Below are 22,680 nucleotides of genomic sequence, written 5' to 3'. Positions count from 1 at the left end.
TTTAGGCCAATACATATTTTTGGTAAAAAAAAAAAAAAAAAAAGTCCCAAAAAGTGTATATTGATTTGGGCCAACAAATCTATGGGATAGATTTAATTTTTTTTTTTGTCTTTACTAGTAATGGCAGCGATCAGAGATTTTGAGCGGGACTGTGACAAATCTGACACTTTTGTTGAGGACCAGTGACACCAATACAGTGAACAGTGCTTAAAAAAAAAAAAAAAAAAAAAAAATGCACTGGCAGGGAAGGTGGATAACATCAGGGGCAATCGAAGGGTTAAATGTGTTCCCTGGGTGTTTTTTTTTTTTTTTTTTATTTAAGTACTGTATTGGGGGATGGATGCACTTAAGGAAGAGAGACATCTGTGTTCCTGATTAGCAGGAATTGCAGAGGTCTCTCTTCCTGTCTGACAAAATGACAGTCTGCCTTGTTTACATAGACAGACCTTCCTGTCTCACCAGCGATTGCGGGTGGTCGGTGTTCATCACAACTGCCGTAGCCGCTGATTAGACAATCAGCGGCTACCGCCGTGCACAGAAATCACGTACAGGTTTGTGATTTTGCACTTAAGGGCTGCCCTGCCACAGTAAATGTATGTAGGTCGGTCCTTTTAAATGTTTAATGGACAAAAACTTTTTTGCTTCTGGGTAACATATGCGCAGTACCAACAGTTCAATTTCTAACAGGCGAGAAATACATTAACCTTTCACTTTAGCCACCTGTTGGGCTGAAGTTTCCAAACTTCTCCATGTGTGTTCAAGTGCATTTTACAGAGTTCCAGTGCAGTAGGGAAAAAAAAAGCATGCATTTTTTTTTTTAAATGCAGAAAAAAAAATTAAAAATAAAAGCACTGATTGCATGTGGTGTGAACTGGCACCCATCCTGCATGCTGAGCCGTTTTTTTTTTTTTGTCTTTCCATCTGCCTTGAAGCTGTGTGAGCAGCTAAGTGGATTCTTAAAAAAAAAAAAAAAAAAAAAAAAGTCTATGAACTTATGTAACCACCACATCTAAGCTGCAATATAAATTCTTTATGGCTTTCTTATCCATATAGGTGCAAACAAATGCTAATGCACCGTCCACATGCGTAAGCGCCGAGTGTGAAAAGTCACACTGTAGTGAATGGCAGGCGGTTTTCAGGTGCTAAGGGGTCTTATAGCCACAAAGGCCCATGAGATTGGCAAGGAATGCCTGCAAGCGTTTATGCCAATAGTCATAAGAAGCTGAAATTCCAAGCAGCAGCACATGTGAAAAGCAAAAATACTTTAATAAACCAAGTGAATGTTCTCACTAAAAAAAAAGTTTTTCCTGAGTTTCCCCTTGTAGCCCAAAGCTGTATCTTTTACACCAATCAAGTAAAAATGGGGAAAAAAAAAAAAAAATGTATTTTTCATTTTATTTGTTCAGATGGTTCACAATGTTTTAAACATATTTAGAATTGCAGTGGAGTGACAACCAAACATGAAGTGCAGTCTTATTTGGGTGGTTTAAAAACTTTGGTAGTGGGAAGTATGTGTTTGTAAAGCAAAATAATGGCAGTGTTCATTATAAAAAAAACAGAAAAGTGACAAAATGAAATCATAAATTAATGTATTTGCAAGAATGTTTACTCACCAGAATTAAATTGGTTTATAAGATGATGCAGCAAGTTTGTCACATTTAAAGAAAAATAAAGCTCAAGGACTGTTCTTAATTTGGGCTTAAAAAAAAAAAAAAAAAGTGGGTAGAACTTTAGCCAGGCTTTTAGAGTTGCATGACTTTTTGGCAACACGTGATCTGTGTGTTGTGCTCTATGGTACAATAACTTGGACATGACCTTCACAGTGAATGACCCCCCCCCCCCAACCACCACACCTATAGAAGAGGTAAGTTGCTGCAATGCACCAGTGTGAGTAGGTTCTCAAAAGCATAAGATGCCACTTAGTGATTCAGCCCTTGCATGTCCACCCATAAGCTAAATATTGACTTTTCAATGAAGGACTCTCAGAATTGAACTAGTGATTGGAATGTGAGCTCTGCATGCACAATTCTCATACAAAGGACCAGTAATATAAAAAGGCATTTGTTTAACCAAATGCACAATACTGTGGTCAGTGGATATAAATCATAAAACACAACCTGCAACATCTAACACGTTTTAAAGTGGTATTGACTGCTCTGTCCAATCCCAAACAAGTCTGTTAAACCTCAGATCACATACAATATAGTTGTAGACGGTATCAAAATGGCTGAGCATCGGACAAGTCTTGTTATTGATTAAAAAAAAAGGAGAAGATTTAGCCCCCTTGTTCCGAGGTCCCCATTGCCACAATTGGAATCCAGTCTCTAAGGCATCAGCAATGTGCTGAGGCGGTGTAAGCTCCACCAGGAGCGAGCAGACAGACATCCATCAAAATTCATCATGCCGCCTTGTCAAGTCTTCACCGTAGTTAGTTGCTTGACTGCCGACAAACATGTTCCAGTTGTCCAAAATCTCTTTTTTAGTTAGTTTATCATCCTGGGAAGAAAACAAAAACCCTTTTTAAACTATATAATAAAAGAAAGACACAGATGTTTATCTGGTTTGAGCCCAATGCCTTTAAAGGGAACTTGTCACTATAGGTTCAAAACAAAGAGGCAAAAGATTAATCTTTGCAGTAGCCGTGTATTTAAATGCTGCTGAGCACTCTAGTATTTGACCTCATGCAGGTACAGCATGTAAGGGGGGGGGGGGGCAGGTATTCTATACACCCAGAAGTGAGGAACACCTGCAGCAGCCAGGAAAAAAAAAAAAAAAAAAAAAATTACCCAACTTTCCATTTCAATGAAGCAGGTGGTTGAGCCACGCTTACTGCCCCTACCCTTAAGCTGCAAGAGGGCTGGACAGGGTTGTACATTTGCCACAGCTGTGATGTTTTACTTTGTGGCAAGAATTATACCCTCTCCTCCCCGTCATGTTCAGCATGCAGTACCACTTGCAAAATGCAACTCATACAAGTGTATGTGCACTGCAACCGTCCTGCCAACGCTTACAATGCCTGCCGAGAGCTGAAAAGAAATTCACTAATTTTGTAAACAAGCCCTGAAAAGAAACATAAAATGTATTTGAACATATTTTACCCCATTATTGCGCTCAGCACACAAACATGAAACATATACTGTAAGAATATTTCTTATTAACAGTTCCAGTCAGTAGATAGTTTTCAAACATTAAAGCGGAGTTGCACCCAAAAGTGGAACTTCCGCTTTAAGTACTCCTCTCCCCCTGACATGCCACAATTGGCATGTAATTTTTTTTGGGGGGGGGTACCTGGTTTTGAGAGGGACTTCCTGTTCCACTTCCATCTTCTGGCCACCTAGGCGACTTCTCCCTCCCTGCAATCTTCTGGGACGTGTCACAGGCCCCAGAAGATTGCCTGGCAACGGAGAGCACAGCACGACTCACACATGTCCAGTGCGCACCTGGCTGTGAAGCCACAAGCTGTCACAGCCGGGTGCCCACACTTACAATGCCGGGGCTGCGGAGGGGAGTGAGGCATCGAGCAGCCGCATCACTGGACCTCTGGGACAGGCGAGTGTCTGTTTATTAAAAGTCAGCAGCCATACTTTTTGTAGCTGCTGACTTTTAATAAACTTAACAACCAGTGGGACTCCTCTTAAGCTCTGATTCACACCTATGCATTTTTAGTGCATTTTGCACTACAGTCCATTCAACATGGTTTCCTATGGAACATGTTCTGTAGTGCAAATCTGCAAAAAATGCAAAAAGCACTAAAAATGCATAAGTGTGAATCAGGCCTTACCAAGCAAAGCTTAACTGCTTTGCTGAGTGCACCGTGCTGTAGGTACCATTTCCATCCCTTCACATCATACTAGTCTGTAGCAATGTTTAATACATTTGCGTTAATATGTATTACATTAAAGGCAGCAGCAAATGGGAATTGCAGCTTAAACAGAATCAATGGTTTCATAGCGGCAGACATTGTGTACTGTGGCCAAATAGGACAGTGCTTTAGGATATTTGTTCAGTAAGTAGCAGAAGGGATATAGTGGGGTTGGTTTACTAAGGGAAAGAATGTGCACTCTGCAAGTGCACTTGCTTCAGAGCTTAGTAAATGAGGAGAAGCTCTGCCGACTTCTATTAATCGTGTGCAAACAAAAATGCTGTTCTATTTTCCTTGCACATGATTGCAAAGTGAAGCTTTACCTCACTTATCAAGCTTTGGTGCAAAGCATATTCTATTTGCCTTTAGTAAATAAACATGTGTGTGTGTCCCAATATTCAGCAACTTTACACAGCCATTTAAAGAGGAATGGACCAACATTCCACAGGCCACAATCAACAACCTGATCAACTCTATGAAGGAGATGTGCTGCACTGTATGAGACAAATGGTGGTCACACCAGATACTGACTGATTTTCTGCCCCCAATACAGTAAAACTGCACATTTTAGAGTGGCCTTTTATTGTAGCCAGGCTAAGGCACACCTGTGCAATAATCATACTGTCTAATCCACACCTGTGAGGTGGATGGATTATCTTGATAAAGGAGAAGTGCTCACCAACACAGATTTAGACAGATTTGTGAATAATATTTGAAAGAAATAGGCCTTTTTATACATAGAAAGTCGTAGATCTTTGCATTCAGCTCATGATAAATAGGAGCAAACACAAAAGCATTGTGTTTTATAGCTTTGCTCAGTGTATATATTTTATATATAAATAAATATATGTGGGGGGGCGCATGGTTAGTTAGCTGGTCAAAGAAGGATGCCGTGAGGGTGAGAGGTTATGAGGTTGTACACATGCCTCCAGTAATGGGCAGTGTGGACTAAAATTGCTGCAAATTTACCTTGGCCAGCTGCCAAGTGACAATCTGCCCAGCTCAGTAAGGCTACAGTAGGATTGGAAGTGGTCAGTGGAATAGTATACCTGTACTGATGATGATGTTCCTGCTCTTGCAGCCCCCACATTTTTACAAGGCAATGGAAGGAGGGGAGGGGATGAAAGGTTTGGGGACAGTATTGGCATGGGTGCATAGGCCAGGAAGGAGAAGCTGGGAGGCAGAGGGAGATATCACAGCCTGCACCTCTATCCAGCTTTTTCCTTCTCTGCAGCATTGGCTAGCCACTTCTGATACCAAGCTGACAGGAGAACGGATGCTACTGTCGGACAGGAGGTGGGGCAATACTAATAAGCAGTGATACCCCCACAAAAAAAAAAAAAAAAAAAAATTTGGAATTTCGATTTTCCAATAAAATTTGTTACCCGGTCTTTATCGGACTCATAGATGAGATGTTTGGCCTCCAAGTCGGTGTGATCGTATTCATGAGGATGGATCCAATGCCCGATCTCTGATCGGTCCAATTTGCCATCCTTATTCAAGTCGCGATGCTCTGCAAATTGATGACGCTCTGACTTTACCCATTCTGGCTCAGGTTCGTCGTTTTCAGGAGTGTACATGTCCGCTGGGGAGAAACAATAAAGGTAAATTGTAGTGGATGCAATTGGCAGAATACATTTTTTTTTTTTACAATATGAAAAGTTAAGATGCACCGAACATAAAGTAATGAGCCTAAAGGGGTCATTAACCAGTTGTGGGCATTGGGTGGGAATTTTAAGGGGCATTCACTGCATGCTTGTACAAGCTGTATGTGTCTGCACATATTTGTGTAGTCAGTTTTGGGAGCACTCATAGGAGGGCAACTACATTGCTATATACAGGGAGAGCATGAAAGTAGTGTAGGGTATGCGAGGTGAGGTCATCGACACAGATAGCTACAACATGATTTAGATTTTTTTTTTTTTTTAACTTGGGTTGAGCGTTACTTTAAGCCACTTTTTTTTTTTTAAAGCCTTTATTGCAAATTGTAATTTACTTTGCACTGCTCTCTACCAAAATCATAATTTTTGTGTCATTTTAAATTGAATCATAGACTAAAATGTACTCCATTTAGCAGCAGCGACTGGTGCATTAGGATCGCCTGATGTTTTGGCCAATCAGGAAACAGGTCTCACGACCCGCTTCCTGATTGGCGGGGTGGAGATTTAGGCCGGGTTCACACCTATGCAAATTAGATGCGGGTTTCACCGCATCTTATTCGCATAGCAGGAGAATGTGACTGGCTCCCTATGGAGCCGGTTCACATATCTCAGTTGCGGCTGCGGATTGCACTGCACTGTGCGTCTTTGGCTCCGTTTTAGGGCCGAATGCAGGCAAAGATTCTGCCCTGAAACGGAGAAAAGGTACGGACAGCGTTGCTGTGCGATCCGCGGCCGGTTTAGGTGTGAACTGAGCCTAAGTGTGAAAATAGTGAATATTCATTCACTATTGTCACACAACTGGGTGGGATCAGGGTGCAGTGCCCTGCGCCCACCCTTTTTAAGCCTATTAGAGCCTCTGGCACTAATCACGTGCTTCAAATTAAAAAAAAAAAAAACCCACACCCCCCTCCCCCTCAATTGGAATCCATAGTCAGTCGCCCTGTATGTAGAGCAGGGGGCCAGACGCATGGATGGGGCCACCACTGCCATCTAGTAACATTCTTATGAAACAAACAAACATTGATCAAAGTACAAAAAAGAAAAAAAAAAAAAAGAAGTGCATATTGATGAGTTTTGCCAATTTCTTTTTATCTATGGAATGTATAACGTAAAACCATTTTTGCAAGACAATATCAAAAAGTCATAACCAACCAAATTAATTTATTGCTACAGTGTCAGAGATAACATTAAGATCAGTGAGGCGCTCTGCTTGAGTTGCCAGTCCATCAATATGCAAAGAAAATGCACAGAGGAACTTCATATGTAATTTGAAATACATAAAACTAAGATCCTGGAGTATGCAGCTGTAGATGATGACCCCCCCCCCCCCCCCCCTCCAAAACCTATATTAAAAATTAATGTCAGGCAAGGAAATGTTCCAACTTACCTATGTATTCATTAACATCTACTAACATATCTCCATTTTTATCTATGTCCTCAATGGTCTCCTGCAAAGACAGAAGATATAGAACATTAAAGAAAGTCGAAGATTATGTCCAAGATCTTGGTTGGAATAAATTATTATGCTCATACGCCATGTAATATCTCCAATGAAGCCCAATTATTGAATCAAATCTACCAAGCAGAAATGCTGAGCTAATGTTAGGCTGTAGGCCCTCATTGGCAGTGCAGCAATTGACAGAAAGTAGTCTCATGCATTGTAGAGAATTAGAGTGCAGAAAAGAGATGAACGACTCTACTAATGTAAATGGATTAAGAATTTAAATCCGCGTTTCCTTTTGGAAACCTAAACAAGCCCTATCCGCAAGGTACTCACTGTGATCACAATATCCTTCATGTAGTCAAACTCTTCTGGATGCAGGAATGCAGTGAATTCATCCCGGGTGGCAATCAGATCGCCATCTTTATCTGCTTGCTTAAATCTGCGTTCATCCCGTTTCATCATATTTCTGTATCTTTCCTTGTCAGGAACATCGTAAAAAGGTTCTTCATCTAAACCAAACAAAAATTACTATCATGATTAGAAAAAAAATCTACTTTCTGCATAGAGACCACTGCTTCCATAGAGCCAGAAAGGGTCCTTTATTTATCGCATGCTGGTAAAGGATAGTTTTCTAGTCAAGCTAAAGACTTGAACACCTTTTGTTTTAATGCACCTAAAATGTATTTATCTGAATTAAAGTGAAAGCTCAGTTGGGCTTTAAAGCTGATTTCCATGTTTAATGTCTCTTTAAATTCTAGATTGTAAGCTTTAAACGAGCAGGGCCCTCAGATTCCTCCTGTATTGAAACTGTACTGTCTGCCCTCATGTTGTAAAGCGCTGGGCAAACTGTTGGCGCTATATAAATCCTGTATAATATTTATTTTATTTTTATTTATTTCAGGTACTTATATAGCGCCGTCAATTTACGCAGCGCTTTACATATATATATTATACATTCACATCAGTCCCTATACCCTCAAGGAGCTTACAATCTAAGGTCCCTAACTCACATTCATACCTATACTAGGGCCAATTTAGACAGGATCCAATTAACCTACCAGCATGTCTTTGGAGTGTGGGAGGAAACCGGAGTACCCAGAGGAAACCCACACAGACACAGGGAGAACATGCAAACTCCAGGCAGGTAGTGTCGTGGTCGGGATTCGAACCAGCGACCCTTCTTACTGCTAGGCGAGAGTGCTACCCACTGCGCCACTGTGCCGCCCTCATAATATTCATAATAATAATAATTAGTTCAATTTGGGCCATCTTAGCACAAACCTATCTGCTGCATTAACAGGTGTGCTGTATTAATTACCGTATTTATCAGCGTATAACACGCAATAAACCACTTTGAAGCAAAATAAATGGTCAGTGAGCATTAATGCAGCCTGATTAGTGCCCATCTGCAGCCTCAATGCAGCCTGATTAGTGCCCATCTGCAGCCTCAATGCAGCCTGATCTGATGGGGCAGATGGGCACAATGCAGCTGCCTGATTAAGCCTCACCATCTCTCATAAGAAATCACCAAGCTGTCAACTCCTGTTTACTTGGCTCACAGTCGGCAGTCACATACACAGTCCCGCCTCTGCCATTGGCATTGGACCAGCTCCTGTGATAGACAGAACATTGGTCCAATTCCGGCGGTGGAGGCGGGACTGTGTGAGACATGAGAGCCGAGTGGAGAGGACATGATGGCTCTGAATTCCGGTGGCACTTGTCCCCCTCCGAGGTACGCTGTCGGCATATAACACACACCTGTGATTCTCCACCCCCCCCCCCCCCCCCCCCAATTTCCAGGGGAAAAAAAGGTGCGTGTTATACGCCGATAAATACAGTATATGTAGCCTCAGCTACATACATTATATAGTGCTGTGTTCTGGCAGTTTGATAAGAACTTCCCATCTCACACCCAAAACAAAAGTACCGCTCAGCCTTTGATGAAAACTTGCTCTAAATAAAGATTATGACGCCATCCGCCTGCATCTCCACTGCAGCCAATCAGTGATCGCTTTGTATTTGGTCACAGAAGACAAAGCTTCCCCTTAATGGCTGAGCGGCACACAGCCCAACTATTTTGTTTCAAGAGTGAGATGGAAAGTCCCCATCCCACCGCCGGAACACAGCACTATATATTGTAGAATTTTGCCAATGTTACATACAGTGCCAATTGCAGTGATGGTGATCCTTGGCACCGCAGATGTTTTGGAACTAGATTTCCCATGATGCTCATGAACTCTGCAGTGTAGATGAGCATCATAAGAAATGTAGTTCTAAAACATCTGGGGTGCCAAGGTTCGCCATCACTGACCTAGTACCATGTTTATTTTTACTTCTTTGTTCCTTAGACAAGATTACAATTACAGAAAAGGTTTTAGCTCTGATGTTTCTGTACAAGAACACTTCCTCTCCACCTTACAGTAGCCCAATAAGGGAATGAAAGCAAAAGCCTGGAATGAGACCCTTCACCAACTGCACCCAAAAGAGCCAAGGAAGCCAATGTGCAGACATCATGGATGAACTTAGATGTACAATCTTGGTACAGGATTAGGACACGTTCTCTTGGAAAACCCAACCGGGTCAATAGGTATAGCTATAGACAATAGACATATTATACTGAACAAAGAACAGCCATAGCAGCGAGTTCTTTGCCTATATTAATAACTCTGCAAGTTATTTGACCAAAAAGTCCTTGGTCATCTCAGATATTAGAACAATATACATATGTATTTAGTGCAATAACTGTAATGGCATAGTATAAATCTTGATTATGGTCAAACTAAAGAGCGTGTCTGAGAAAAGTTAGGGAATATATGAGGGGAAAAAAAGAGCAGAACAATTACAAGCATCGTTTTAATATTGCAAGCAGCTTTCAAGTCCAAGTGGAACAGCCAAGCAGGTTGTAACAGCACTAGCTTAAGTGACAGTCCATTCATCCAATAGAGAGACATAAAAGTCATGCAAATCAGTCTTCCCAATCATGGCTACTTTCTACAACCATCAATAAGCAAGGGCAGTTTTAAAGGCAAGAGAATGGCACAGGCATTGCTATCATTCCTTTACCTGCGGCATACCCATAGGTAGTATTCTTGTATTCTTCCCAACTGATCTTATCATCTTTGTTTTTGTCATAATCCCTCCAGTGCTTATTAACGTTCTCATAGATATAACGGTTCTGGGCGTGTGCGATCCAATCCTTCAGCTCCTGGTTGGTAATAAAACCATCCTTGTCTCTGTCGATTTTATCAACTATTTTCCTGGAGAAGAAAGAAGGGTCATATTAGAAGAAATAGGAAAGAAGTCTCACCTATTAGATGGGAGTAGGTGTGATTGTAGTACTCCTCCCAAGACACAGAGCTGTCCCGGTTCTTATCAACTATCGCCATTTGTTTAACTACATCTTCTGAGACAAAGCGCCCGTGTACAAACTTAATCCACGCCAGGAGTTCATCCGCCGTGACATAGGTATCATTATTGCTGTCAATCTTATCAAACATTTTCCTGCAATGGACCAAAACTGCATTGAATAAAGTTGAACAGGATCTCAAAGAGACTTTACTTCTAAAAAAGAAATTAAAGTTATGCTTCTGCTTTGTAAAAAGGCACAATTAATTAGCTAGAGACTAATGGAAGGTGGTCAACATTCACACTGCCAATACTCTCAAGCCACCATGGTCTGCCACTTTAGCCTTGAGAAGAAAAAAAAAAAAAAAAAAAAAAAAAAATCTGGTATTTACAGGTATAGGGCATAGGTAACACTCCTCTCCGCCTTCCACAATGCAGTGCTTAGTGCCTGAGCAACCAACTGCAAAGCTCCAGAATAGTCACCTTGGGGTTAGGTCTAGAAATATGCAAATACTGACTTTCAGAATGTATTTATTTGCATAGCCTTTTAGGGGCTGCAGTTGTAGGATGGGGTTATGTAAGTAATGCTATTGGCTTCCAGGCTGTAGTACTTTTGCAGTGCTTTTTTTCAGAGCTTTGCAGTGGTGTGAATTGACTTAGTAGAAAACAAGGCAATTATCTTGTCTTTGCTTTGGGGCAGTGCCGCGCAAGGTTGCACAGCACATCCCGATGCAGTGTGTGAACTGGACCCTTAGATCTAGATAGGTTGTTATTGATGTCTATGTCCACACTAAGAAATTCACTCTAAAGCTGGCCATACATGGATTGAAATTTGTCAGGTTAAGCAGGGACCGGACAAAATTTGATCCATATATGGCCACTGTGGTTAAACAGAAGTCGATCTGCTGATCAACTTCTGTTCAACCACCCTGTTGGAAAATTTGCACTCGATCGACACTGCAGGCTATAAATTGCAGTGCTGATCAGTGTATTCTGATTGTTGGAAAGTCTCCCCGCTGACAGAATACAAAGACACGGTAGGAAGAGTTCCTCCACCTGTCCCACTGGTTGAACGAAAAGAAAAGAACTGACTCATCTGTGGCCTGTTTAACTGTCCTTAATACCAACACGATCTTGAAAAGAAAGCGGGATAAATCCAAAATTTTGATTAGCCGTAGACGGGAAATCTTCTAACTGGGACACTAGCTATCGTGGAAACTCTAAGACAGGACTTCTCTCACTTCCCGAAGAGCCTACAGGACAGGATGTGAAGGGAAATCTTGACATACTTTAGATATACTTTAGATCAGAAGTCAACTTACAAGGTGTAGAAGGCCTCAACTGTAACTCCTGACAATTCCAAATGGGCACACATAATGTTCAGTATATGACAGAAGACTAGTAGAGCCTTCATACATAGTAGAGGATATGGATCAGACTGCAGACATGTAACATGGGTGGTTGGAGGCTGAAGGCACACAACAGGAGATAGAGACTGGGGACATGCTACATGAGACTGCTAGAGAACAAAGTTATTATAGCCTCTTTACAAAAGGAATGCTTCTCTCTGGCTGCTGGAGATTAAAAGTGTCTGCACAAGAAGTACCAAAGGGGGGGGGGGGGGGCTACATGTGGCCCTCAGGCTGCAGGTTGGGCACCAGGGCTTTAGAAAAGGAAGTTTTGGGTTTTTATGTACGTTATACTCTGCCTGACAAAAATCAAGCATACTATTGAACAGAGGAAGCACTTAATATGAATTAATAATCCTTATGGGCTTGGCCGTCTTTTTCCTCTCTGCTAATATCCTTACAAGGACAGGAGCTCCCTTCACTTGTGCCGAGGACTATTTGCGGACAGATGACTGTGGCTGAGCAGTCTGTGTCCATATCTCTACCTTGAACAAAAAAAAAAAAAAAATCCAAATTGGACACTGAACAGTTAATATCAGATTTTTGCATAAACTGAATGATATTTGTTCTTTTAAGTTAAGTCCCACAATGGGTTGCTGCAGTGAAGTTCAGCATCCAAGGATCCAATTTCACTTGATTTCTACTAAACTGGCTAAAATTAATTCTATGGGTGGCCCTACATTACCCAACAAATGTTGAGTTTTCAATAAACTTGAACGGAAAATTCTGAGGAACAGCGCCTGCATCCAATTAGAGGAAGACACTGAGTATTCTGACATCCATCAGAGCCAGCTGTCGGAATACTATAGCTGGCACTACAGATTTTCCCATCCACACCATTTAGTTAGGATAGGGGAATCACGTGGTTTCTTTGGTTCAGAAAAAAAAAAAATCAACCTAAAAGCAGAACTAAATGCTCCCATAATTTATGGTCAAGGAAGCAGTCATCTTAGCCTTGATTTGCTCTGCTGTTGCCATGGTGCAAACAGCCTTTTGCCTGACAGTTCAGTTGAGATTAGCTTCCACTTAATCATGTATGGCCAGCTCTACTCCCTGTGACAGTAGGAGATGCTGTCACTGTAAAATTGGAAGTTTGGGGGGACACAGTGTGTGCATATTTGCTTGGTGCAAGACTGCAGAGCATAGGTGTGGACTGGAGAAGACTGCTTTCACAGCTTTCTCCAGGTTTTGGTATTTCGGCATGGGGCTCTGTAGTTTGGAGATGCCATAGTGTCTTGGGTGGGATGGGATCTCCAACCCTGTGTCCATATTTTGTAGATGACCAGCAGGGTGTGTGCTCAGGTGAACACAGCCCTTATGAGTTTATGGGAATACCTCAGGGCTCCCAGTTGGAGACTGCTCCACACCAAGAGACAGGAGGTCTCCAGGAGTCAGAGGAGCTGCAGGAGGCAGTGAAACAGCCTGAGGACTAAGGCCAGAGCAGAGCTGTGAGCGCTAAAGTAAAGCCGTCCACACTGAAGGATTCAGTGGTCTGTGTGACCAGGATAAAGAGCAGAAGAGCATTTTCCGTTGTGTGTATTTGCTGGAGAAGAACCCCTGCGTGGGAAACCATTAGGTTATGGACTTTTATTTGCCTTTTTAATAAAAATGGGCTACCATGCCCTAAAATATCGTTCCTGACTGGTTTGAATCACTGGCAAAAGCATCTACTACAAGAGCTAAAGAACCACCAACCTTACACTCCTCATTACAATGAAGTGGAGGTTAAATTCCTTGCCAGCTGCTGTCATCTTCTCCCTGGCTATTTCTGGCTTCTTGATTAGTCGGTAGCGGAATGATGTCAGCCCATGCATGCACACAGAAGTCCATCGTTCCAGCACAGCTCGAGTGAGCCAGGAATCCATGCTGAGATGGTATTGGGTTTGGTATTACAGAAAAAACATTGCATGCCTGTTCTGCAATAAAAAGCTGCCTGCTTGCACTTTATTAGTTACCTTTAAAATCGGAACTAAACCCTCCTATCCTTTTTAGCCAAGAAAGCTGCAATCCTTACCTCTGATTTGCAACTGCCATGGTGTTACACATGTGATCAGTTACGACGCCAGCCGTTTGTGGATTTGACAGTTTGGTTGAAAGCACAAGCAAATGTGACAGCATTCCAGGAACGCAACTGTTTTTTTTTTTTTTTAAACCATTAAATTGAGTTTAGTTCGGCTTTAAATGTACATCTCTTAACTGGCCGTTAAACGAAAATGATGTAATGCTAGGGAAATCAGAATATGGACACCTGTCTGAAAAATGACAAACTCTCAACTGACATCTTTACAGGCAAATGAGGATAAAACAGGAAAATTGAATCAGGGAAAGAATGAAAAGAGAAACATTGGAAAAAGAGCCCCTTTCACACTTCTGCGACTTGTCCTGCAAAATTGCAGGACAAGCTGTACCCCATGTTTTCCAATGAGTATCGTTCGTATCTGTGCAACTTCAAAGTAGTCCCTGTATTACTTTGGTCTGACTTTGATGCGACTTGAGGTCCATAGACCTCAAGATTGCACAGGCATTGCTTCAAGTCGCGCGACTTTTAGCTCATACCGGTATTAAAAGGTGCCAAAGTTGTAAGAAATGTAATTTATATGACAATAATGACTAACAGTCCGTTCACTCCAATATAAATTACAATGCAGCAGCTGGTGTGTGGTGTGGTGCAGCTGGACCAGCGCAGTGTTGATTAATCTATCCCGGCACATTGCGGTTCATCTTTTTTTTTTGTGAATCATGCTTTATTAAAAGTTTTCTTGTATCATGCTGGGACCTGTCCTATGCTGAAAAAAAAAAAGTACTCACAGTACTTTTTTTTCAGTGCACATCACCTGCATGCCACCACAATGCAGTGGTGTGAACTGGCCACACCCGAGACAAGGCATTTTGCCTCTTCTTGCAGTGGGGATGCAGTGGACCCGCGCTAAATAGCGGCCCAACGCAGTCCCACCACATCTGGTGTAAATGGACCATCAAACATTCTCAAAAAAGCCAACAGTACATGCTGGGACCTGACAGCATGGCAGTTCTGCAGCTGAGAAGCAATGAGTTTTGTCCAAACTTGTCTCATTGTTCTCAGACTTAAAGGGCAAGCTCATGCTAAACATACTGTATGCAAGTTACAGTTAGGATTAAACCCAACAGTCTATCTACTTATAACTCTTGGCAATTGTAGATGTAAGGAGTATAACTCTTGTAGGCAGGTCTTGCCCCATGGAGTGCCCACCTTATATGAGAAGATAATCAACATCCACCCATAGCTGAATTGTCAGTTTTGGGTGGAGCCATTTTGTATTTCATGTAAAATGAAAGGTAGAACCACATTTTAGGTCTAATTACTGTAAACTTAATAGGTCAGATAACACAAGTGTAATATTTTAGTCTTTGCTACATTTAAACATGTGACCATTTCTTATACATCTCAGAGGGGTTGAATGTGATCTCAGCACGAGAGTTCCTGGCTGTTCACATCATTCTACCTATTGGATTTTTTAAAATGCATTTAATGATATGATGGACAATGCAACAGGACAAGCAATTGCTTCCGCTCATGCAAAGGTAGATTGGAAGTGGACAAGAACAATCTCGCTATTGGAGTATTCAAGAAGTCATGGGATGACCCGTTCACAAGGCTTAACACATACAGAAAATCACTTCTGGGTGGGCTGAGATCCACCTCAATGTAGTCATTATGGTCAACTCAGCCACTTGTGATTAGAACACCAAATTCTGCAATCCACTACTATCAAATAGAGGTTAGAAAGCAAATTATTCAATAAATGTATGCAAACCATTGTGATCACCGGGAATCTTAAAATCACATGGCATATGCAGAAAAATAAAAGCACTTTTTCCAATGCGGGGCTGGGATAGTTTCCTATTAAAGCACTTCCTATTCACCCCCCCTTCCCTTAAAGGACAAAAAAAAAAAAAAAATGTGGAGAGTGCCACGTTAACAGTCTGGAATGTTCCCCGACTCCCCCCAGGCTTTGTATAGGGTGGGAAATCCAGTCTGTACCTCCTCTGAAGGCAGTCCTACACTTCTGTACTGACATCAATCACTGAACTCATCTATGCTTCCAGTGACCACACTAGTACGAGACCTCGCTTCACCCAGTAGACTTTCTGCATTGGTTAGCAACGACTTCATAATTTTATTATACAGTATATACATACCCTATATTATTTTTGTTTATTTCTGTCACACACATGGCTATATCCATCCAGCAGCTAAACCCCAGATTATTTTGAATGCAACTGCATTTAAATTAAGAAATCGGCGTGCTATTTGCTTAATAACGAATCCAAACTGCATTTGCGTATTCCATCATCTTTTTACACAATTGTAAGTTTTTTTTTTGTGTTTTTTTTTATCTTAAATTAAAAAGTGCCACATTCCAACCAAATTGGCCTTAGTGTATGTCTGTACACCAGTGGCTGGGGGCATTGGATCCTAATAGAAAAAAAAAAGCAGATTCTATAAACCTGGCCATACACTGATCGAAAATCAGCCAGTTTAGCAAGGGCCGGGTGAATTTCAATCAGTATATGGCCATCCTTGCTTGAAAGAAGTTTGATTGACTTCTGTCAAAAGGACATGCTCGTAAACTTTTGTTGATCAGCAGCTGCTGATCAGTTGTGTTCGGAACAGGTACAGAGAAGCAGGATCTCCCATTCTATGAGATAGCGTAGGAACCCACCAATTTGGGTTAATTGTCACAGTAAGGGGTGCTTAGCACTATATGACCATATAGAGCAGTGGTCCAACCTTTTTTGGCACTGGGGACCAGCATTGTGGATGAAAATTTGTGCCAAGTGCCCGAGGCCGGTGGGGGGGGGGGGGTGGGGGGGGGGGTTTTTGGTGGCGGGTCTGGGTGATGATGCGTTTTTTCACAGCCAATTTGTCAGGAAATGGCTGGTGTTAGCACTTCAATCACCACAACACCATGGTTAATATGTTGTCAGGAGGATTGAAGCGCATTCTTTTCATTATTATTATTAATATTGTAATATAAAAACTCATCATAATGCAGAATCTGCCCACCAGATGCAGATTGTCACAGTCACATGCCACAGTCACATGCCAACAGATGCAGATTGCACAAGTCTCCTGCCACCCAGACGCAAATTGTCCTTAAGCACAGAGGCAGTGCAGTGGAGGGTTCCGCATGAGGGAGAACAGGGGTGATGCGGGGTGGCGCGGTGGTGAGAGATGATGTCATCTCTCTGCTCCCTCGATTCACCTCCAACAGTATACCGGCAGGGCTGTTGTAGGGCGGAACAGCAGGTGATGCAGGCGGTGGGAGATATCATCTCTCTGCTCGCCTGCTTCACCCCCAACAGTGTAGCGGAGGGGGGTGTGTGGGCGGACGTGCGGTGATCTCTCTGCTTGCCCGCCGCCGGCACCTCCGATAGTGCAGACTTCGCGGCCCGGCTGCAAACAGGCTGCGGCCCAGTAGTGGGCCATAAGCCCCGGGGGTTGGAGACCTCTGATATAGAGTGATCAAACTCCCATATTTTTTGAATATGTTCAGGTGTTTTTAACTAGCCTTGCAGGATAAATGTCATTTTTGTATGTGTGCGCTGTAATCTTTTTTTCTGTCTGTATGGTCTTATGGCTGCACCATCTTTGATGCATTTTTTTTTTAGGTGTGCCCCCAAATCTTTGTTTTTCTGACAGCAGCAAGCCCCGCTGTCAGAATGCAATGGCCAGGCAGGGGAAATTCCTCCATTCACCTCCTTTGTGAGAATGGAGGTCCCTTCGATAGAAGTTGATGAAATGATTGGCTTCTGTCAAGACTGGGGACTGCCAACATTTTTCTTTACTGCCAAAATTTTTTTTATCAAAATTCGTCTGGTTCGATCAGTGTATGGCCACTTAGGGCTCTGCAGATTTTGTCATCTCTCCATAATTGACGTAAAGAAGAATTTGACTCTCCCCTCTTTTTTCTATCCCCTTCTTACCTGCTAAGAGGAGTTTTCCTCAATTCACATACTTGCCCAGTGAAATCTACTACCAACACGCCAGGGTCCCACGCCATCTTCTTCTCAGATGTCAGTGGGAGTCTGGCGCTCTGTTCTGGGTTCAGGCAGCCGGCTCCCAATAAAGTGTGCAGTTCGCCCTCTGGCCGCTGTGTAGCTCTGCATCCTCTTGGGATGTGACCTGATATCCCAGGAAGCTCCAGGAGCAGGGACATGTCATGGTCACTAAGATGAGTATGGGCAGTGGGGAGGCCGGGCTGGATTAACATTTTTTAAATAATCGGCTTTAAAACTTGTGGAGGGATGAGGATTGCAGGGAGGAAAATACATTTTTAGAATAAAAGGTCTGCTTTAAGGCTGGGTTCACACTGCTGCGGTGGCAGACATCGCATGTGATTTGCAGCGCACTGCTGTTCACATCACATGCGATGTCTGTGCTGTGCGATATCAGCCATACAGATAGTATGGCTGATATCGCACCGCATTCGGTCCAAACTCGCACAGGACCCTTTTTTTGTTCGGACCAAAATCGGATCGCATGGGTGTTCACACCTATGCGATCCGAAAATGTCCGAATTGTCAGTTCGCATTGCGATATGCGGGCTGAACTGGGGGTGTCATTAACATTGTATGACACTCCCCAGCAGTTCGCATATGGCAGTGTGAACTGCCGTGCGAGTTGGTGCGATGCGGGAACCCGCAGTAAATTCGCTGCGTTCCCCGCACCGCAGCAGTGTGAACCCAGCCTAAAGAGGAAGTGAACTCTGAAGCTGTACCCAAAAAAATGGCAGGCAGACTGAATGGAACTAGTATTGCCTGTGGTCATCCACACCATCTTACACTACAGATATACAGCTATGAGGCTGTATGTACAGCAGTGCCTAGGCACACTCTCATACCAGGAAGTGTACAGCTATTGCACAGGAAAGGATTCCAGACAAACAGTACATTTTTCAGGGCTTTGCTTCGGTACAAACTAACCTTTCCAAATGTTCCCTATAGCACTGCAAATCTTCACCTTCTGAGTTTACTTTAATCAAACCAAGACTGCTTTTTATAATGATGAAAGCTCTGGTCAGCACACAGTATCAAAGACTGAGAGATATAACTCAACATGGCATGCTGGAAATTTAGTTTCACATCTGGAATGCATTTAGAGGGCCACAGCTGATCAGCTCGAGTAATAAGCTCAGGGTCATACTTCTTCTATAAGACTCATTTTAAAATGGTAAGAGCAATCAGCAGTAACCTAGAATGACCAATCAGAATTAACAAGCCACTGGTGTGACCTAAAAAAAAAAAAAAAAAAAAAAAAAAAACAGTTCTCATTGGCTGCTTTGGGTTATTGAATGTACATAAAGGCTTTCTGCAATCCTTTAACAAGCATGTGTTAGCCATATGCGCGGGGGGGGGGGGCGATGAGGTGGCAACCACAGACCATCTCAGCCTGACAACAGAGATCATGCTAAAAAGCACAAAATCTGCTAAAATACACAGATGTATGCGACAAAAACAACAATATAGGTTTAACTTTGATGAACAAATTTTAAAGAATTCAGTTACACTGGTCCCACCTTGGACCAATGTAACTATGCATATACCAGGGATATGCAATTAGCGGACCTCTCAGCTGTTGCAAAACTACAAGTCCCATCATACCTCCTGCCTCTGGGTGTCATGCTTGTGGCTGTCAGAGGTCTTGCTATGCCTCATGGGACTTGTAGTTCTGCAACAGCTGGAGGTCCGCTAATTGCATATCCCTGGCATATACCATACTTGGGGGATCTTTCCAGAAGCGTGGTAGGCATCTCCACTAGCTTCCAAGTCCCGTGCTGAACAGATGTTTTTCTGAAGGAGTTCACCAGTTCGGCTCGTTTTGCCACTCAAAGAATGCTTTGCATGTCCTCAAAGAATTACAAATAGCGCTCTCGGATTGGACGAAGTGGTAGGGCGCGACATCACTGCCATGCATCTACATCCTCATTCTGTAGTTTGCACTTCTTGTTTTGATGTTTTTCCACATTCAGTGGTCTCTGTGGGGAGCAGCGATAGTTTCAAAAAAACTATTAGAGAAGCCACCTGCAACAACCAAAACATACAGGGATATACAATATAATACTGACATATAATCACACACATAGGTTGGACTTGTGTCTTTTTCAACCTCGCCTACTACTATGTAAGCTTTATATAGGAGTAAGACCCTGAGCCTATCATTTAAGCATTTGTGATCAGATGTGGCCCTCTAAATGCATTCCAGACATGGAACTAAATTCCCAGCATACACTGCTATATTATGTCTCTTTCATCATTATAAAAGCAGCTGTAGCATACTTAAAGTGAAACTGAAACTCAGAAGGTGAAGATTTGCTTTTGTTATAGGAAACATTTACAAAGTTGTCCTGAAGCAGAGTCCTGAAAAATGTACTGTTTGTCTGGAATCCTTACTGCAAAATAGCAAGGAACTTCCTGGTATGGAGCGTGCCTAGGCAGTCTTCTACCTACAGCCTCATAGCTGTATATCTTTTAGTAGTGAGATCTAAGACACTGCTGTACATGACTATACAGAGTGCAATAACATCAGTCAAGACAATTCAATAATTCGTAACTGATTACAAGTCAGTTACAGCACACTGCTCTTTAGCAGTACATTCAAATACTTGACAAATGTTGTATTGAAAGTACTTTTAAAAATGTTTGCTTTTAACTTTCCAGTTTAAAACCAATGAATCTATGCACTAAAGATGATACCTAGACTTCGGCTTTAATGTATCATGAACCTGCCAGTATCCACAAAAGGCATTAAAGTAACAACACTTGGAATTGTGAGACTGCTTCATGTAATGTCGCTGTCTGCAGAATGACGTTTAGGGGCGTGTCCATGACACCCAGACTTCTGAGGAAGGAGCTGGATGTCATGCAGCCTGAAGTTCCTTGCTGGCCAGGTCTGCATTGGATATTTACACTCTGTTGTGGAGCACTTTGTATCTAAGGCTTGAGTGGGTGGGTGTTACTATCAAACAAGGGATTTTACATTTGAACGCAACCCTGCTCAAACTACGCATGCGTTCAAAATGCAAGAGGCTTTGTTTGACCTACTTTGCCTACAAAACAATCATAACCAAAAGGGACAATGCAGAGTCCATAAAAATGAATCACAAAGCAGGCCAAATGCACCCTCAGAACTGTTATCCACACTGAACTACTGGAGGAAAATGGGAATCCTCTGTAGAAACGCACATCAAATCACAAGGCAAACAGCGTCCAATTACATGAGCCCTAAAGGCAATGCAAATTATGACAGGCTCATTTTGATAGTAATCATGTGTAAGTAGCGCTTGTCTACTACTTATCAAGAAAATTATGCTGGAAAATATTTTGAAATGCCCTCAACTGTGTAGTGGGGTTAAATGTAATTTCCTTACCCCAGTCTCTCTTTGCTCTCCTCTGGGGTCAGCTGGTCGAAAGTCTTAGCATCCTCCCTTGCCCAGGAAAGGCTTCATGGTCATACTGAAAGTCTTTGCTGTCATCGTGCTTGTGGTCACTTAAGTCTTTACCATGGTGGATACGATCTTTTTTCTCCTGAGTTGGCACACAAGTCACTAACCATGAACAAAGAGTCACAGCAAAGAGTACGCTTAAGAGCTTCATCCTTCCAGCAGAGGCAGACCTACAACAAATCACAGTTTACTCCATTAGGAGTTAGCACAATTGGACTGGAAACTGACCACTAATCTTATCTGAGAGTATACTTTGTGCAACAAAGTTACAACTCTAAAGAGTTCAAGCGAACACCAGTTTCAAACTCTGAACTGGAAGAAAAGGAACGGAGGTCACCAACACTCAAGGATGAGAGCCCAAGATTTAATGTGAAGACCGCATATTGCTACATTATTATTATACAGGATTTATATAGCGCCAACAGTTTGCGCATAGCGCTTTACAACATGGGGCAGACAGTACACTTACAATACAAATCAATACAGGGGGGGGGGGGGGGGAATCAGAGGGCCCTGCTCGTTAGAGCTTACAATCTAGAAATAGGTCACAGTGGCAACATTTCGGGGCCTCGCAGGGTCCCCTTCCTGAGGGAGACTCAGAAAGTGGACCTTGTAAAACCCCTGACCAACACCATTTTTCTTGATAAATCTTGGAAACACATTCTTGAGTGCTGGTGACGACTTCCTTCTCTTTTGGTTATTGCATGGCATCATCTGCTGCAGTCCTTACAAGCACCACTTAAATGATAAAGGTCCAGCACTGTCAGTAATGTGCAGTTCCACCCAAGGCTGACTTCTGACCTTCTACAGATCTGTAGAGAGCAGATATTTACTTGCAGCAAAGTTATAACTACCAAAGTTCAGGTGAACATCGGTTTCAAACCTGAGCTAGAAAAAAGGAGGAAGGAGGTCACCGGAATTCAAGTTTGAGTGTCCAAGATTTATTTTGTAGAACATATAATGTCACAAGGCTCAAGATGCCAATGCTTTGGGTCCTTGCAGGATCCCTCTCCTCAGGGCGACTCAGTAACACAAGGAAGGAGACCCTGCAAGCCTCTGAAACTTTGGCATCTTGACCTATGTGACGCTACATGTTTTTGCACAATAAATCTTGGAAACACATACTTGAGTACTGGTGACCATCCTTCCCTTGCTTTTGGTTTTTCATGGTGCCATCCATTATAGTCCTTACAAGTACCACCTTATTATATAGGTCCAGCATCATCAAAAATGTGCAGCTCTCCTGGAAACCGACCTTTGACTTTCTGTAGGTCTGATCAAAGAAGGTACTTAGCTGCAACAAGGTAACAACTATTACATTTCAGGAGAACATCAGTTTCAAACCTGAACCAGAAAATGAAGGAGTCACCAGAAATCAAGGCTGAGTCTCAAGATTTATTGTAAGAAACCTATAATGTCACAGGAGTCAAGATGCCAACTTATCAAGGACTTACAGGGTCCCCTTTCTTAGGGC

The 22,680-nt window shown here is 42.5% G+C and overlaps 1 protein-coding gene across 1 annotated transcript in view; it reads right to left on the bottom strand.

Annotated features, from left to right (window-relative positions):
* Positions 1–1,381: 1,381 nt before the first annotated feature.
* Positions 1,382–22,680, bottom strand: part of RCN3 (reticulocalbin 3) — a 23,586-nt gene continuing 2,287 nt past the window's right edge. The window contains 7 exon segments of the mRNA XM_073602164.1: positions 1,382–2,496; positions 5,248–5,447; positions 6,911–6,971; positions 7,301–7,476; positions 10,031–10,224; positions 21,132–21,190; positions 21,193–21,376. Coding sequence (XP_073458265.1) covers positions 2,389–2,496; positions 5,248–5,447; positions 6,911–6,971; positions 7,301–7,476; positions 10,031–10,224; positions 21,132–21,190; positions 21,193–21,357 — 963 coding nt within the window. The 5' untranslated portion in view covers positions 21,358–21,376 and the 3' untranslated portion in view covers positions 1,382–2,388.

This window comes from Aquarana catesbeiana, linkage group LG10 (genome assembly GCF_042186555.1).
Source record: "Aquarana catesbeiana isolate 2022-GZ linkage group LG10, ASM4218655v1, whole genome shotgun sequence".
NCBI classification, from domain to species: Eukaryota; Metazoa; Chordata; class Amphibia; order Anura; family Ranidae; genus Aquarana; species Aquarana catesbeiana.
This window is presented reverse-complemented; position numbering and strand designations above follow the sequence as displayed.